The sequence below is a fragment of the Achroia grisella genome, unplaced genomic scaffold (genome assembly GCF_030625045.1).
Source record: "Achroia grisella isolate CSIRO2021 unplaced genomic scaffold, CSIRO_AGI_Agris_v1 utg5201, whole genome shotgun sequence".
NCBI lineage: Eukaryota > Metazoa > Arthropoda > Insecta > Lepidoptera > Pyralidae > Achroia > Achroia grisella.
In genome coordinates, this window is record NW_026712911.1 from 284135 (window position 1) to 304470 (window position 20336).

Sequence of the window (20336 nt, forward strand, 5' to 3'; positions counted from 1 at the left end):
CTTACAACATATACAACAGTACCCGCTTTGAGCATTTTACGTTTAAGGTAATTTCTTTACATTGCCATTTTAAGATATGAAATAAATAGTAACATTAGAAGTAATTTACTTACGTACAATGATTTTTACTGTATAACTACAAATAGTAAAAATATAAAGGTGACCTAAAGACACTTGTTTAAATTGAAGACTAGCGGACAATTTAATTAAAAACGACCATGAGAAAGTCTGAGGAGCCAACGCAGGCGGTGACGTCAGGATTTAGTTTAGAGTATGTAATATTGTATTATCTGTGGTTTAGAGTAAAATTAAATAATACTAATATAAGTACAACACAGAAACCGGGAGGTGTACGGCATTTACATTATTGTGGAATTGTATACTATTTTTTTAGCTTTAAATTTTGTCCGTGTGTCAAACAACCTCATAAACTGTTGTTTATAAAGTAAGTACAAGTACAAGTACAACAAGTGTTGTTGTTCAATAAAATTAAGCAATTTTGAATTGAGTACTGTACTATAAGTAATGATCATTATTGTGATAACATGCGAAGTCGAATCAATCGCAATAAAAGATCCATTCGTCATATGTATTAAAATACTCTCTCTTTATTACACTGTATAGAGCCCGACAGCAGAATAAGAATATAACCAATAAAGGAAATGAGGCGATTACTCAGAAATTGAGATAGACGTCGCATTTGTATATTGTTGTATGAAATCTAAACAAGTCACTAGTAAATTACTTGCTTTACCAAAATACTGTCTGTAATGCTGCTCCTTTTAAAGCCATTTTTTTTACAATAATGTTATATTGAAAATAGTTTGAATATCTATTTAAATAAATATCTGTGCTTTTACTATTTCTTCTAGATCATTTCACATCATATGTACCTACTTACTAATGTAATGTGAGGTATTTATGTAATATGATATAAGGATACTCATTTTGCTCTCCTTTAAGAGTACGTAACATTGTTAGAAGTGCGTTGGCGTTTATGAGAATTTCAAGCAAAAACTGGTATAGGAAACTAGATTTTCACGTCCGTAGAGTTTAGAACGATTAGCTTCAAGTCTGCGAGGGATGCATTGTTGATACGCTATCAGCTGATTCACCGCAGTCCGCCATGGTAGCGCGACCAGTACGCATGCGCGCAGCGCTAACCCATAACACGACGCGTGCGACGTCGCCGGCGTATACAACGTTAGAAACATCTTAGATGGCTTAATTGTTCTATGATGCCGTGGAACGCGAGAAAGTTTATACGGGTGATAAAGCTCTTGCTGGCGGGGGTTATGGTGTTCAGTGTGAGCTGGATCGCAAGTGTCAATCAATGGCATCCGCGGGTGAATTGGGGTGGGCGACGAGGTGCACCTGATTATGGACTATCCACCATGAGAACTATTGTGGCATACTCGGAGGGGAAGCAGGCGGAATTGGACCGACCTTCGCCAGTCACGTGCGACCAGATACCAGCCATTCCAGAGATACCACACATCGTTAGAAACTTTTATTCTCTTTTTAAATTATATCTGCCAATACCATCGACAACATCATTTGTTTTGTTAAATTTATTAATTATAAAGTTTAGATAACTTAATCAATATAAATAAAAAACTACATAAACGAAACTTTTAAACAGTAAAATATTGCTTGCGCAAAGTTTCAGGTATCCTACCTACCTACCTATCTTTATTTTAATTTTTATTATTGTCATTGTATTACCAAATGATAACAATGGCCAACTGTTATTACTAAACAGTTGGTACCTAGTAGGCATACAAATTTCCAGGCTTGTTGTAATTGCTGTATGCTCTACACACATGATAACAATATTTAATGCCCAAACTAGAATACTCTATGAAGTTAGGCAACAAAAGGTCCTGGGATCAGTGGAATTGTTCTTTGAATTCCCTTGAGGTTGCACCTCTAGTTACTATTTAAGCAATGAAGATTTTATTGTGCATGCTGTAATTTAATTTTCTTCCATAAGGAAACGGATTTCAATTATGGAAAAAAGTAAACTCAATCAATTACAAAAAGAAATATTATAATCGGGGAAAATTACTAAAAAATATCGAACATACTTTTGGAAACAAACACAAATAATAAAGTCTAATTTAGAATTTCTAGAATTCGGAAGACGACTTGCACAATTTTTTATTACAATTGTGTAAATAATAGTTGATGATTAATAACTTACGTAATAAATTTCCTGTAGTTTGTTATTAACCTCCATGTTTTGTAAAATCCCGGAGTAATTATATTTGTCATAAAGTCGCTACTCTTTTCGAGTATAAATAGGACTTGATTTAAAAGCCCATAAAGACAAAATTCTTTATAATGTGAATGGAACCGGATTTTCAACAGAAATTGCCAATATATATTTTTTATAAGCAACAATAACTCTTTAACATACAAATTGTTGTTATTTAATAGCTTAGTTGATAGCATCGGACCCCATTCAATATGTAAATGAAGACACTTCCTGGCTATTTCGAAGGCACCAAACTTGAAACAACCAATAAAAATATTTAATCTCCATCTCCACCGTGACAAATCTTTAATTAAATTCTTCAAAATTTATTAGGTTACTTTGATGGTTAATAATTTATATTGATATTTTATGACTAATCTTTTATATAGTAAATAGCTGCGCAAATCTAATATGTTTTTTTAAATATTGTTTATTTAGAAATATTTTATTTTAATATCCATATTTTGGAGTTACGAATCAATAATTTAAAATTGAAATGCGGAGTTAGAATTCTATAGTGGAACTCTGTCTACCTACAGTCCTACACTGTAATCCTCAACATATATAAAACATAAAATATTATTTTATGAAGCACATATAATAAATTACTGTTTACATTTTGTAAATAAACCAAACCAAACCATCCACAATTATGTCTTGCCATAATCGTAGAATACGCAATTTTAGTAGCAAAACTAAAATATATTCATATGAAATAAGCAACGTACCTATGCCTAGTAAGTTGTTATGGCCGTAAAATATATTTTAAACGTAATGTCTATTACTACTAATAATCATATGAACATATAATTTACACTGTAATTTATAAATAGAATATAGAAATTATCTTGAAGTCTGCAAGAAGCACTACATTCTATACATTTTTTATTGCAGCTTCACTCCTACTAGTCGCCGCCAACCTCCAATTTTTTATCTAACATTATAAATTAAAAATTTCGCATAGTTAGCAATATCGATATACAAGAATTAACGTTAATTAAATTATTCAAAATGCTGACTATATATTTTAACAGATCAAAATGTTCTATAAAACTGTAGGAGGATGATGTTCTCATAAGTCGTACACAAAATCAAAAATCTCTTTTGTGTATCAGGTTTTTCACACTGTCAGGTAACAGTTAGGTAGTATAAAATATAACTCTTGTTATTCTCCATGTTTATGCAAATATTAGAGAGGAACGGCTGTGAAAATGCTGCATTAAGAAAATATAGCCTATTGTCATATCTACTTAGTATTCAGTGGTACTTTCTGTTACTGACAATAATGTAGTCATGACGCGATCTTGTGCTTGAAACAAACTTTTCATACTAGTGTCTTAATGAATTTATTCTAAAGTCAATTTATTTTATGGAGTTACATTTTACTTTAATTTTAGGCGTATGAGTTTCACAATAATATAAATTGGCTTATGTTCTCAATAGTAATTTCTATTACGAAAAGCAATTTTCTGAATTGATACAATTAATTTGTTACATTATATCTTTGCATATTTATGATAATGTTATTGGTACAAAAATTATTCTACAGAAGTCTAAAAATGTACTGCTTATTTGATTAGAAACTTGCTAATATATTTATTCTTTTTATATTCATTAAGTGCATCTGCAAACTGTGTATAAGCAGCATACGAGTAAAACAGGAAATTGTCGTAGCGGTAAGTAATATCTACTTATATAGTGATACCTGACGGAAGAGGATATTGAATTATAAAACTAATTATAGGTTGGTTCCATTACATAAAATTAGAAGCAATAAAGTAATAATAATTATAACGATTAATTATAAATAATATAAAGATGGTTTGTGATAAGTATCATCATTATGGACATAGACGAATTTATCTCAACAAATAAACTGGAAGGGGTGAAATAGTGGGATGAAAGTTAGTCTAGACGAAATTGTAGATAATAGATGATGTCGTATAATTTACTTTTCAATGTAATGTTAACTACTACGATTCATTCTTTCTCTTGTTTTTTTAGTATTCAATATTAGATGTATTCAGAATACAATATATTTCTGACAGTGCACATTTAACATGGAACCTGCAGTATTACTTGCTGTACTCCATAAAAAAAATATTGATATGATTTCAATATTCATACAATTTATTTTTTGTGGAGCTAAGAGAAACCTTATATTAGCATTAAAAGCTTATTATATAAAACGACAGGAACGAATTCGCAATGCCGCCTGTATCGCACAATCAATGGCAACGCAATACTCCAATAGATTTTATAATACTCAACTCGTTTTGTACAACGATAATCTATTACGATGCCGGTCACGAATGGAAAATAAATCGAAATCAATATTCTCTACGGGCATTTCTAATATGCCGCCACTGGCACTGAAATCCCGACTGCGAGCTCCTTGCACGACCATATTCACATACCTCACATTGTCCATTAAGTTGACTTAGAGCATTTACAATTTTACAAATAAAACAGTATTTACAAAAGTAAAGGTGTATCTACATGAGCAATTAACTAGCATTAATCTATCATATTGACCTACAATATTAGTTACAAACGGATTTCTTTTTCTTGTGTAATTTAAACTGCCATTGTAGATATGACAAAATTTTGAAGAATTTAAAACTACACTCATAATAAAATGAATTAATATTGTACAAATAAAAAAATACATTTGGTTTAAAAAAAACATTAATATTAGTATAACTATTTATTGTAAAACAAAAAAGTTCTCAAAGTGAAAGAATGATAATAATAATCGGTTTAGTTTTTATAGAAATGTTTTCAACACTTAAGTCAAACAGTTGTCTAGTGCTCTTAGTAGAACCTCAGGCTATTTTGGTACTATATGGCACCTTGTGATATGGCCAGTTTTGTTTTTTATTATGTTTAGTTCGAGAATCGCATAATGACAAAAAAATAGCAACGATAAAACCATGAATAAAAATTCTGTTCAAGTTATACAAATCCTACACAGGAATTGTAAAATTTGTGTTCACAACAACATTATGAAATTTGCTGCGATGCCAACACATAAATAATTTCTCGAGGTACCATATATTTATGTACTGTATGAATATCGACAGACTTTTAGATAATTAATAATACTCAAAAATTGCTCTTGTAAATGCACCTTAATTTTACTGAGTGGCAGATTAGCATTTTAAAATAGGCATATATATTTCTGGAGTCTATTTAATGTTTTTAGTACGCCTTTTTTAATTAGAATTAATAGCAGCTGTTTTACTAGATTAAGAGGTAAAGTAAAGGGGTTAAATGAGTAAACAAAATAAATGAGTGGTCTTTTACGGTGAATGATACTTATATTCCGTAAGTAAGCATTTTAATGAAAATATTTACTGAATTTGTTTCTATTATTTTTATAGCTGCATTTGTTGTTGAAGACGTAAACGTATTTTACCTCACATCACACAACCTCACCTTCTTGAGATCCCTGCCTATACAAAGATCTATAATTATGAGTAATGACTGTTTTCCTTTGTGGAATAAAGTATGTCTACACAAGTGGGAATAAAGGACGCCTGATGGCGCAGCCTATTTCGCATGTATTTTTTTAATGAATAGAGGAACCCGCCTGTTCTAATGGTGTCTGTATTCAGGTGATAGCATGAGCAGGAAGTCAGGTCAGTTAGCCTATCGTGACGACTTCACCAGGAATTAACCATGATAGTTTCCAGGAAGGACTGCATGGAAGTCAACCTGGCATGGTAAATTGATAGCAATGAAGCCACTACTTAAAATATAATGTTTAGCAATTCATAGATTATAACAATTCGAACACAAATTTCAAAATATTATAGGTCTACTTATATTGTCTAATATAATATAGTTAAAGCTACAGCAATACAAAAGCCACAAAATTGCCATTAGAGTTAGCATCAAACTGTATGCGGTCACTAATTGCATAAATTATTTTACCAATTTAAAGCTATATCATAATATTATACGAATACGTGATGAATTATATAAAACACTTTTTGTAGCCTGGCAAATCGGCGAACAGTACCAATAATAACATCAATGATCTGTAATAAGCCACGAAAGATCACAGTTCACACGTACCAAAATATGTAATTTTGTTCAACCAGTATAAAATTACATATTTATGACATATGTCAGTTTTATTTTGTTACATTAATATAAATTTTGTTAACCAATACAAAAGGTAAACGGACATATACCTATATTTTTTATGACTTGATTTTTGATTCTAGGGGTATTTTATGTGTTATAAATTCCCACGTCAAAATTTATGTATTATATAGAAATCAATATTTTGACATATCCACATGGATCTATTTGAAATTAAATTAAAATAATGTTGGGACTTCGGGATATAGGGTGTACTAGTAGTATAGTGTAGTGGGAATACTATGTCGTGTATACCTCTTTACACAATGGCGACAACTTGTATTAACTTGTAATTGGTACCTACTTTATAAAAACCGTACGTATTAACTTTATTCTAGTCTTATACGTATCTTTATTAGGTTAGCGCTTCCTACGTGAGGTCACGTCGTCGCAAGTATACTTAGGTACTATTTCGTGAACAACATATGCTTACATCGCGTTCTTTATTATTCTCATCAAGAATACTGTTTAAAATAATTGTTGAAAGTATAAAACTTAAGTCGTATCATGTATGCAATGAGTTCTATTTTGTTATAAGAATTTTTTTAGATAAGTTTTAGTTATATATTAACAATACTTGTTATTGGTATTTTTAAGGGCTTTTCGGCGTGTTTATAAGTCTGATTATTTATTATAGGAAATACTAAATAAAAGTTTTCCACGACAAGTTCGAATAAACTGCAAGTTTAAGGTCCTTATTATACATACGTTTTGTATGATTCATTTAACTTTTGTGGTAAATTTATAACATTTTGTCTTTTTAAAATACTAACTATACAATTTTTTCTATACTTACGTTAAGTGGACTTTACTAATCCGTACTATTGAAAAGTTGTGGATACTTACCACTTGGTAAGGATAAATATTCTTGAATTATAAGGAAATAAACACTTTATTTTTCATTTTCTATATCAAATATATGCTTCTATAAATTAAATGTGTTAACTTTCGGATTTAGGAATATGTCTCTTTGTAAACATATATTTAAATTAGTTGCGTACATAAATTGCAAATATTGGTTAGTAAGCATAGTCTGAATTCTAAAATAATTGTGCGCCATTCCAGTTCGACGACAACAGCTTGCTTGTTGTCGTATTATGCTAAGCTTTCCTACAACTACTTCATCGTTTAAGGGCCGAACATTCTTTTCCCTTATTGGAATAAATATTTCTATCAATCTCAAATATTTATTTCTATTCTCAATAAGGCTTTAAGATTTATATATCTTTCTTTAAAATCACACAGTTGGTTGTATTATTTTATGTAGTTCTACATATAATTTTAATTAACTTATTCCATATATATTATAATTATATTTCAAGACAACTGACATTGAAACAAATAGATAAATATCAGCTAGTAGACGGTTGATTATTTCGATACAGAAACACTCGTAATTATAGAGCGGTAACCACTTTTAAGACTAAAAGCATTGCGTCATAATACAAATTGTTTTAGTATGTAACCAAAATAAAAAAACTTACCGCACCTATTGATTTAACTGTATGGGCGTAATACTGGATTTAATATAGTATATAGGTTGAACATTATATATAATTAATAGTATTTTACGTACCTGATTTATTCACATATTTAATTTACTTTGAGTCCTTTCATATATTTTATATGAAATACAACGACGAACTTCATACCACCTAACATTCTATGAATGTCGTGTTACCCACAATTTAGTAATAGTCAATATAATTTTATATACTTTTTTTAAACAAATCACACAACATCATACAAAAATAGATTGTACTACAGATGCAGAACAATCTGGAACTATAGAGACATTAACTGTTGATATTTATTCTCGATATTCTTGTTTATATATCCAGTCAAATATAATTATTTATTTCAAAATATTGTTCTTCAACAGTCTAGCAAAACCTGTTCAACTTTTGTGACAGTGTGTTTCTGTTCTGTAATTGCTGTGAAAATTAAAAGAGTCAATTAACTGAAATAAATGCTTTTAATACGATAACAACCTTTCACGGTTACTTAAGCTTTATCCTCGGCGAAGAGGCAATTATCTATGATTACAAGCGAGAGAATCCCCACCATTCGTCTATTTATGAAGCACTTCAATTTCCGCTATGCCAATCTTCGCGGCACTGGAAAAAACGTACAATATAATAAATAAATATAACAAATATTGTTTCTAAATTGTACTATAATAAAACATGTACTAATCTATAAATATTCTCCTGAAAGATGTTAGTGTAGTTATACACAGTCCTTTTCTTATCTTCTTAAATATTGACTGATTTAATATGTGAAAAATTTTGGTATTATGTATTTCAATTAAAAGTAGGCATTCTTTTTAACATTACAGTTTTTAAAACTACTGTACTATTATTGTTTTGCTTATATATGCATATATACATATATCGAGGCTGCTATTCTTCACCATTACGTAGTATAAAATAAAGTCGCTGTCGCTGTCTAACCATCCCTATGTAACTACGCAACGGATTTAGAAGCGTTTGTTTTAATAGATAGAGTGATTTTAGAGAAAGGTTTTATATGTAATATACATGTATACCCATGCGAAGCCCGGGCGAATAACTATAGTAACTGTGATGTTTTTATGATTTTTTTAAAATTATTTGTGATAAACGGTGCATTTTGAATAAAATAATCATAAATTAAACTAGGTACTTTTTTCAAAAGCTATTACCGACAATTTTATGAAGTGTTAATAATATTACTATTATGTATTATTACTATACATTATAATATTACTATACATAAAATATAAAACTGAATATATGGATACGTATTAAATTCTGTAAACATTTTTGTTTTACATCAGCAATCGTCTCCTATAAATTTAATTCTTTGATTTCCGATGCATACAATGCCTCGAGGGCATAAAAGTGTATAACGTATGATGTGTTTGAAACATAATACTGGATACATCTAACTTGCACGACCCGCGGCGTACGGTTATCATAAATCCAGCCTTCTATAGTAAAACTCGATGACTGCACACCGTGGGATCCGATCAACTCAGAGACTGAGACTTATGCAAATTGTATCCGATAGATACATACCAGGGTTGTTTGAAACGAGTCCTGTAGTCAATTACTGGATATTAGATATGTTATCGCCCATTTCCTTGTGAAACAAAGTTATGTCATTAAGGAATGCCAAAGAATGCAGATGTTACTTTAAGGTTTTCGCAGGTTGCCTAATAAACATTTAATTAAACATTATATTTATACAACGATATAAAAGTATTAGATATATGTTATATTGATAGTGCGGTATTTACAATAATTTTAATGCTTGGAGATGCGATTCTATTATATTGTGCACTAGATACTGTCACACCTTTTTTTATTGATGGGTTTAGGTTATTGTCATGTCTGTCTGTTAACCTGTAACACTGCAAACTACTTAAATAGGAGTATATTATGCTCGCCCTTTAACTAATAATATATATCTAATACTAATTTATACATATAAATAAAATTGGAGTGTCTGTTTGTAATATTAAAATAACCGTTTTTTACTGCATGCATATGAATATAAAAACGGAACATACACAAAAAAATCACTTTTTAAAATTTTTATCTGTCTGTCTGTCGGTCTGTTTGTTTCGGCTAATCTCTGAAACGGCTGAACCGATTTTAAGGGACTTTTTTTGGCAGGTAGCTGATGTAATAGGGAGTAACTTAGGCTACTTTTATTTTAGAAACATTATTTTATTGTAGAAAAATGAAGTATAATTCCACGCGGACGAAGTCGCGGGTACAGCTAGTAATAACTAAAACCTATATATAAAGATTTCTCTTAAACAAATCGGTGAGAATTAACTTTAATATTTCAAATATAGACAATACAAAAACCTAACACTTGCATTAGTATTTATATATTAATATATTGTTAATATATTGTATTATGTATTATACATTAATATATTGTTTTATAATCATGTCTTATACCTAAATCCTTATGCAAATACAATTCCTTTTCCTATGACTTCTTTTTTATATTAAGAAAGGCGAAATCGAGTTATTCTACAAATAAATGAAAATGTGGTATAAAAATTATCACTTTCTAATGTAAAATATAATCCGCAGTTTATTTCTTTTTGTTCATTACAGTGTCATATAAAATGTTAATAGACACCCAAAGCCTATAATTTCTCTCATCCTGCGCCTTGCAGCTGCAACTAACTATTAATCATAACCTCATAACATATCTATTAGGATTATATCACAATATAACTAAAATGATAAATAAGCCTCTTAGAAAACATCGAAGTAATTACTAAGGAAAAAATGATGATAGCTTGAGGATGGCTGATATTCCTTACATGTGCAATATATATGCCTCGTTAGTTAAAATAAAAATACTAAAGATTGTAATTTAGATATTCAAATTTATGTGAAATTTTTAATTTCATTCCGATATGAATTAAATGTTGTAGAGTTTTTATGTCTCCCCATAGTGTGAATATGCTACTACTGTCTTAATTATTCCTATTGTGACGTAGCAATGTCTTTTAATCTAAAATCTCTGATAAAAGAACTACGGCAGGATTTGGATTTGGATTGTTAGTAATAGGACTCCATTACAAATAAGTATATATCAGGTAAGGTTAGATTAGGTTTGATATCGTAATACCTATGAATTTATTTCATAGGTATTACGATGTCAAACACACAGGTTATTGCCACACAGGAAAACAGTATACAAAAAAAGAAAAGGGAATAATTTTTATGAATGTGTATGGAATATAAGCAAGGTATATTATGTATATTTTGCAACCCGCAGAAGTCGACAAGTCGTTACTCGCCAGTAATATATGTATAGATAAATACCAATTTTCAACTAATGCAAATCGATATCTTGTAGAGATGGTGCAAGATTCTACACTTATTAAGGAATGGCTATACTTGTTAGACAAGTCATATTGCATCATCTGCTTATAAGGTGGTAAGTTCAAAGAAATAAAATCCGGATAATGAGGGTGTCATATAAAAATAATAAGTGTAGTGTATATACTGTGTATGTTTTGATATCTATTATTATTCTAGCATTTATCTTTTATTCCATTAATAAAAGACTTGCCACATTTAGCTTTACTACCTAAAATTTGTTTAAAAGAGATTCCTTCAGCGATATAACCGTCTTCTGTGCCTTATTACTCTGTATTCATTTATATACTCTGTATACATTATGCAGAGTATTTCTAGTGATACTATGTGAATTACTGGAAATACATATGGTGCAATAAAGACTGAATAATCATAGAAATAAAATTACTTTAGTTCGATCAAATTCAGGCAAATGTAATTAACGTTTTATACCCAATCGTATAAATATATCGTTAGATCGTCGATTCATCACTAATCGATTTAAGTCTTTAAGATGATCGAAAGATAGACGTGAAAGTTAAAATCAGAAACTCAGATCAGAACTGTTCTCTTAGCCTTTTCAAATTGTTTAATGTTAATTGAAGAATGCAAATTTTTAATTTCAATCCAAGATAAAATAATTCGGTCACTGAACTAAAGTTGCCAAATATAAGTATGCATATTTATGAACAGTATATTTATTTTATTGATTTTACCGAATTCCATTAATTTTTATCATAAATATTCAGTAAATTATTGTACGTTAATAGATAACAAAATGATGCTGGACATTTATATTTAGCAGATTAGCATTAGTATAAATAAATAATAATAACATATATAAGCACTGTAAATTTATATATATATTTATATAGATACGAACAATATAAGTAGGTACGGAGCTTTGTTCCTTTGATAAGATAAGGCTTTCAGAAGAACCATGGCCATAAATGGTATTCATGATGTTGTTATATTTACTACATGCGACAATTACCAGTTTTCATCCATCAATAAAACTGCTAAATTTGTTTCAGGTGTTCAATGATGTTTTTGTTTTTGTTTTTAGAATCGAAGTTGGTCATCTGAGTCAACAACTGGGTCTTCATGGCAACTTGTGACCGGTACTAGTGTGTCACTGTACGCAGCATATTACGACGAGAGAACACCCCAACGATATGTACGGATTTTAGCCTCATTTCGCGGTTAGTACTTACTTAGTAACTACACACACGAACTATACGTACATTCATTTTACAATGTGTTGTAAAAGTATAGGACATATGGAAAACTACACTGTTTTGCCCACTCGAAAATTGTGTATTTCTAGTTCCCGCGATTTCTTTAGAAACTTTTTATAATTAAAATTTCTTTATTTTATACTAGCTAATCCCAAGATTTCGTACGCGTATAACTTTTTGTTTTGTTTGTAAACCAATTAGAATGAAACAAACACAGAATTTTAAATGAAGCTAACCATAATACATAAGCGAAAACAGCATTTAAGTCGGTTGAGCTATATCTGAGATTAGCATTCAAACTACCAAACAGATAACTGAATTACACTGTAAAGCTAAACAAAAACTTTTATAATTCTGCATATAAACATACGTGAGAATCAATATTTTACATTGTTTTAAAGCTTTAACTTTACGCAGAGTAAATTTAAATCTATACTAGGTTTAAATATAATAAATTATATTAAACGATACAATTTCATATAACATACTTGCATTAAAAATCTAAAAATTAAAATAAGTAATATTTATTATTTTGCAATATGAACTATCGATTTCACGTTTTCATCGTATATTCCAATTTTTATTATTACAAAACATTGAGTACGTTGTTCCTATAGCCTACAGCACTATTATATGAGATATATTCGAAGCTTATACGTTGATAGTGAAATATAGGTAATAAATAGACTTTCTCAGATAAAAATCTGATCACGATACATTATGGTGCCCTCGAGTTGATGATTTTAACATACAGCTATCCTCTTTTTCTGCATGCTTTAAAAACGCGATTATGACTTATAAAACTTTATGGTCGAATTCTTATCTGAAAAAAAAACACACACAACACAATTGTAATAAGGCTGTAATTTTTATAATATGAAGCACATATGAAGGTACATAGTATTTTAAGTAAAAATTGACGCAATCTACCTACATCAATAAAGACATCCGCGAAATCTCGTGTGGTGATAAAACAACACCGTAATTATTGGCAAACGTGATAGCCGATCGGCGATTTTCCACGCGTTGGAACAGAAAAAAGTACATTGTAAACAACTTAATAACGTATAACAGAGATGCGGAGTGTTATTTTCTTTTGGATTTTATTTTCGGGGTGTGTTTCAATAAGTCACGGGTGGATGTCTCATTAAAATCAAGTTGCATGCGATATATAGTGAGTCATTTTGTATATCACGTAATGTATCGAAGCAACAAAAGTGGCAGTGTCCGAGAGGAGAGTCCGAGAAGCGATAAGCTCTCGCTCATTTGTCACTGAAGGCGAGCGTACATGTCGTGTAAATTCCTTCCCGGCCAAGATAAACGCCACTCCTATATTGTAGCACGGACAGATTAAAGTACACCTCGACACCACGCTTTTTAAATTTGCAAATTTCATTTTAGTAATTCTCGATTTGTAAATATTTTTTTATCGTACATGCATATTTAATTCAATTTTAATACCCTTTGAAACTGAATCATGTTACTTCATTAATAGGAGATTATTAATAGGAGGCTAGGATTATAAATAGTTTCTCAAAAATAATGACAAAAACAGGTAATGCTTTGTACGGGAGTGGAATTTTACTCCTAACCTAATATATATCTTTACTTCGAATTGTCTAAGTTAATTCTATGTATGTATATAACATGTTATTTACCGAGTAGAAATAGTAGTGTAATAGTATTTATAAAATATATAATATAATACAAATAAGGCTCTCTTCTTTAACATCTTTAGCACAGAATACTTATCAATTAAATGAACACACTTAGTATTGTTTTTAGACTTAATACCCAATTCGAAGGGAATTTATTTAATTTCAAACAATCTGTTAATTACACATCTTCTCGCTCTGTTAAGTGGATAATTGAGGCGACTCGCATGCTAACTAAATCGGTTTCCTTGCAACATAGTACATACGCCAGTAGGGAGGATTAAGTATTACAGTAATAGGGCTCATTAAGTCATTTAACAAAAATATTTGCAATAATGTAGACATGGAGAATAAAATTGCTATTCATATAACATTCTACTTTTTGCTTATAAATTCGATCACCTGTTTTTGCTTTTGTTATTTTTTTTATGTAGATATTAATACTATGGGTATGTTATAACTAAAGAAAAATGCAAATATACCTTACTCATTCTAGTAATTTAAACTGCAACATAGGGACTGAAATTAAATTCGGCTCTAGAAATGCAAAATTAATCTAGTAATACTTACACAAACAGCGGTAAATATCCATGAACCAAAAATGTATAATCTTGTTCATATAAGTATATAACCAATTCCAACTTATTTATAAAAGATGAATTGAAAATTTTAGTATCCTATAACTATTAGATTTCTATGTACCTTCTCATCATACGACTCTCAACTGTATTAGAAACTGTTCAATCCTGATCAGAAAAGGCTGCAATTGAAGCACCGTTGTAATGACAGACGGACAGTTCCTTGCAAGAGCCGCTGTGCTGTGTCTAAGGAAATGACTCTGGCAAATTACTATCATGTAACTCCAAGAAATAGGATTTCTCGATGTAATAATCTGTACAAAAGCGGCAAAACAGTACTTATATTAGCAGTAGAGATCAAAATTATTTGTGATGGTAAAAAAATATAAAGTGTTGTTTTATTACAGGAAGAAACTTTTCCGTAGAGGAACCACTGTATTGCCAAACGCGACTCATCAACTCCTTCGATAGTACAGTGGAAGTTGTAGCAGCCAAACCTTTAGAAATATGGTGGCATGAGTGGGACTCAAATTCAGTAGATGTAGAAACGCCATTACTTTTGTCTTGTCCATTAACAGAATCTCTATATGGCCCTTCAATTGTATCTATTGTAACGGAACCGTGTAATAACCCTATCAATGCCTTTTTTTTAAAACCAAATAAAAAAGATTCCAGAAATAAAAGAAAATTTACTGTCTGTGTTAAAGATATTAATTTTAAACAAGATGTGTCAGAGAATTTAATAGAATGGATAGAAACAAACAAGTTACTTGGAGTAGATATCATTGATATGTATATTGATAGAATAAATAAAGAAAGTCTTAAAGTACTTTCATACTATAGACATAAAGGTTACGTTAGATTATATCAAGTTCCTATTAAAAATAAACCAGGTAGATCTCTATGGCAAAGAAGGCGAGATCACATTATAACTTATAATGACTGTTTGTACAGAAATATAATGGAATCTGAATTTATAATCCCTTTAGATGTAGATGAAGTCATATTACCTAAAGTAGCTGATAGTTTAAATGTATTAATCGATCGTCTATCTAAACGAGGCTGGGATCCAATACAAAACTCAGCTATATTAGTACAAAATGTTTTCTTTTTCGGTTTTATGCAAGGTATAGATAAATATAAAGAAAAAAAAGAATACAACAAAAATAAAATTTATATTAAACGAGATGATGTCCGAATTCGTAATAAAGAAAACTTAAATATAAGTGAAATAGAGTTAATAGATGAGAAAAAAAATCTAACCGATATCGTTGAAGATGTTATAGACAGTTCTGAAAATATAAATAAAGAGTATAAATCCTGGTGTGGTAAGGAAATACCAGTACCCAAATTAGTGAGACATATTGTGAGATCAGCTATAGTAAGTCCTATGGGATATTATAGTAAAAGTTTAATGTTAACAAGAAAAGTATTGACGGCATTCAACCATTACCCATTGGCTAGTCTCGGAAACTCAGATTTTGCTGGATGGTCGGCGCCATTTAGTGAAGTGCAACTCAACCATTATAAGGTATATACCGAAATTAAACCAGTACATATACATCATACCTTACACATTAAATGTTCTAACCAAAATATTTATTATATCATGATAATACAAATTATCTTTTACTATATGATAATTTAATGCTTTGATATTATTGTTTCTGTTAATGCATAACATAGTCATATTTCGCCTTATCATTTGCACAGTTTTTCTTTAGTATTAGCAATAAAAGTTTAACTAAGAAAAATATATACAGTCTTTAGAAAAATAAGAAATGATAAACTTTATTTGTTTAATTATCCCAATTACAGTTTCCTATGATAGACTTTTATGTAAACCGTTTAACTGTACACCAATAATGATTCTTTTTGAATCCCTTCACGTTTTATCTAATAAATAACAGTATCGTGTGCCCACTTTGGACAGGAGTCGTGCAACACGACAGTGGTGGCGGAGTGCGCGAGGTACGGGCGGCGTGCACGCGTCGACCGCGCCGCGCTGCGCCTGCGACGCCGGCTCACCGCTGCACTCGCAGATGCCATTTGTACTCCAATAAACGTTATCTAATAAGAATAGTTTTTATTCATAATTCTATCCTCGTCATATCTAACTTACTAAAGAAGAAAAAACTAGAATGCATTGAGATATACTTAAAGTAACAGAATTCTGTTAAATGAAACCAAAAATATATAATTAATCATTACGCGTATTAGGATTGATATAGAAATATATCCTCGAAATTGTCATCCTAAAATCGTGTAGACAGAAGTTTTGTCAGCAGATATTGATAAAGACAGTGTTACAGATTAAAAACGTATTAATTAAAATTAATATTTTAAAAGTTTTGTTAATTGTTTAATTACAAGTATGTTGAAGTACAAAATGAAAATGTGTAAATTTTTTATTTATCGAATTTCAGGAAACAGTTAATATTATTTCGGAAATTTTAATTTATTATGTTACCCATTTTTTACTGAAAAAAACATAAATAAATTAAAAAAACCCTTTCCAATAGATAAGATTGCAACCTACCTTTAAAAGTTTCCAATTGTGTATTGTTTTAAACTATTGATTAATAAGTTAAATAACTTTACCACTTGGAAACCTTCACTTAACACTTCTGCTTCTCAATATTCACATATAACGACACATACCTATATTATACCTGTAGATATGTTACAATATATATTTATGCATAAACATGAAAATACCGATTATAATACGCACCGCAGATAATTTGAATATGTAAGTAAAGTCATAACGAAAGTAACAAAAGTAAGCCTTAGGAAACATGCACGATCGTGTAAAATTTACATGAAAGAACGTCTACCTGCTTACTTGATTTTAACATGCCTTTTTAGGGATCCGTATCCAAAAGTTACATATTAAACATGTCTCCGTGCCAGGTTTACATTACAGTCCATCCATCTGATAAAAAGTATTTACTATATTTCTGGAAGAAATGTTAACATAGATACTACTTACATGCATAAGATAGTAAAAAAAATGTGAAAACACAAAAATTTACACTATTATATAGACTTTTTTATTTACTTATTTTTTATTATGTTCTTTGAGAAAGACCAATTATTAAGTCTAATATAATTTATATAAATCCAACATGTTGTCTCATGTTTAGTAAATATATATTTCATCAATAGTCAAACAGAAAAGGTTATTTCTATTCAGTTTTAGCTTAGATATACTGATAAAAAAATAAAATCCTTTTTATTTATTTTTATCAGTATTTTACACAAAAACTACTTTTTAAAATTCTCACAGTACTAAGGCCAGATTAGACTAATAACAATATTCTGTATATAAATAATTAGGTTATTCTACTTGTATTTCGACTACATGTCTTTTATGTATTTTACGTGCTCTATGAACTTGTATTTCAATAGCTCGTTACAGAATCGACAGAAATACATATTTCCTACCTTTGTGACTATTATGTGGAAATTTATATACATTTTTGTACAATAAAAACTACTAACTACAGAAAATTATATTAATTTTAGTCATAATGATTCTTTTTATAATTTCTTACCTCTTTTATATATATCGAGTTTCGACTACAGATAAGTAGTCGCTTTTTTATTTAATTAGACGGGCAAACAAGATGACGGTCCACGTAATGGTGACGAGATTGCAAATAAATTGAAAATAACTAGAATAAAATTATATGTATATTATATATACATACATACATATTATTGCTTAAATACATTCATCGTGCTCGTCTGCTCTTATACATAGGTACATAATAATAATTCTGCAACATCCAAGAACAGATAAAAAGAATATACATAAAATTCACATTGAATAGCTGAGAGCCAAATAGACAAGCAACAGTGACATGACAATAGGAAACAAATCGTTAATGCCACGAGCAATATTTCAGATGCGGCCTACCACAGGATTATCATTTATAGTAGAATGAACCCCATTTCAAATTCCAAGTTCACGATACTAAAAAGTTAACAATACGTCCCTCTAAATATATCTAGAGATACGGGCATGCAATTTCTTCGATATATTATAATGTAGGTAGATATTTTTTATATATTACACAAGTCTTATTCATTTGATTATTATCTCCATATTTTCCTTAAATTCTTCTAATGTCAACATTAAAATATAAATGAATTAATTCTACTATTCATAAAGTATTAAGTAAGAAAAAAAGAAAAGTATTAGAATGAAAAAAATAAAAGTATATAATTTCGTCTTTCAGCCATTCGTTGTATGATGATTTCTGTTAGTTTTTAAATAAAATAAAAGTCATAAAATTATGTCTGTTGTGAGTTCAATTTCATTGTATTATTTTAATGTACCATAAGTACAATGTAGGGATCTCTATAGACGGGTTTGATTTACTCCGGATGTAAATCGTGTGTGACCAAATACATAAATCGGTAATGCCATTATAATGACTCCGAGCATAGTCACAACACTATAATGCTTTTCAGTCACGATATTACAATAAACATCTCATTTATGCTATTATTTTCCATGGACAAGGCATTAAAAACAAAATTATATCTTAATTTTTCCCTATTTTTCTTATACAATGATGGTGACAAACAAGCATTGACGTCCCATCTGATGGTAAACGGTTACCGTAGCCTATGGACGCCTGAGACACCAGGTTTGTCCAATGACAATTTCATTAAATTTTATCTTAATCTTTGTCCCACCCATGTTCCCTGTTTGTCTGGAACAGGGTCCCCCTGTACATTTGCGCCAGAGAATTATATTCTGTTATTATTGTTAATTATTATTAATAAATTTTAATTTTACGTTTTTAAGATAATATTGTAATGTTTAAATTTTCATATTAATGCCAAATATACTTACAAACTTAGCCAAGGTAAATGGATAAGTAATTTGAATTAAAGACGTGATTTACATTAGAGTGATTGTAATATTGAAATAATCGTTTTTTACTATATGCATATGAAAACGCTACAATCACCAAAATATTTTTTTACAATTTTTGTCTGTTTTTTCCGACTAGTCTCTGAAATGGCTGGACCGATTATGACGGAACTTTTTTGGCAGGTAGCTGATGTAATAAGTAAGTAAGTAACATAGGCTACTTTTATTTTAGAAGCAATTTTATGTTTCTAAAATAAAAGTATTTTAGAAACATAAAGTTAAATTTCACGCGGAAGAACGCGGGTACTGCAAGTTTATTATATGTTTAAACTTTAACTTCAGATGTCTTTGCTAACATTAAAACTTAACGTTTATAATCATAAATATTAATATCACTAAAAATACAAATTGCTTACATTATTGATATTAGCATTGGTAAACATAATAAATACACGAGTATATATAAGTAGACATGTATCCTATATCCAAAACGATTGAATTGGATCAGTATTCGCGCGTGCGATCTTTTATTGCATATAATATGACCATTATGTGTCCATAAGATTACTTTTTACACACCACAGAATTTCACATTACTTGTTGAACAAACGACCACAACGCCAACATAATTTTATCGTATTTGCAAAGGTACTTACAGTACAAATGCAGGATCATAAAACCGTAAATACTCAATAATACT

The 20336-nt window shown here is 29.8% G+C and overlaps 1 protein-coding gene across 1 annotated transcript; it reads left to right on the plus strand.

Annotated features, from left to right (window-relative positions):
* Nucleotides 1-1110: 1110 nt before the first annotated feature.
* Nucleotides 1111-17127, plus strand: LOC131847303 (uncharacterized). Its single transcript, XM_059196845.1, has 4 exons — nucleotides 1111-1499; nucleotides 12344-12479; nucleotides 15156-16279; nucleotides 16682-17127. The coding sequence occupies exons 1-4, from the start codon at nucleotides 1236-1238 to the stop codon at nucleotides 16820-16822; spliced, it is 1665 nt and encodes a 554-aa protein (XP_059052828.1). The 5' UTR covers nucleotides 1111-1235; the 3' UTR covers nucleotides 16823-17127.
* The last annotated feature ends 3209 nt before the right edge of the window (nucleotides 17128-20336 follow it).

What these genes read in the sequence shown, in the direction of transcription:
- LOC131847303 (XM_059196845.1), top strand. Translation starts at nt 1,236, where the DNA reads ATGATGCCGTGGAACGCGAGAAAGTTTATACGGGTGATAAAGCTCTTG. An exon ending in TTCCAGAGATACCACACATC is followed by an intron (nt 1,500 to 12,343) that starts GTTAGAAACTTT and finishes TTTTGTTTTTAG; the next exon opens with AATCGAAGTTGGTCATCTGA. An exon ending in TGCAACTCAACCATTATAAG is followed by an intron (nt 16,280 to 16,681) that starts GTATATACCGAA and finishes CACTTTGGACAG; the next exon opens with GAGTCGTGCAACACGACAGT.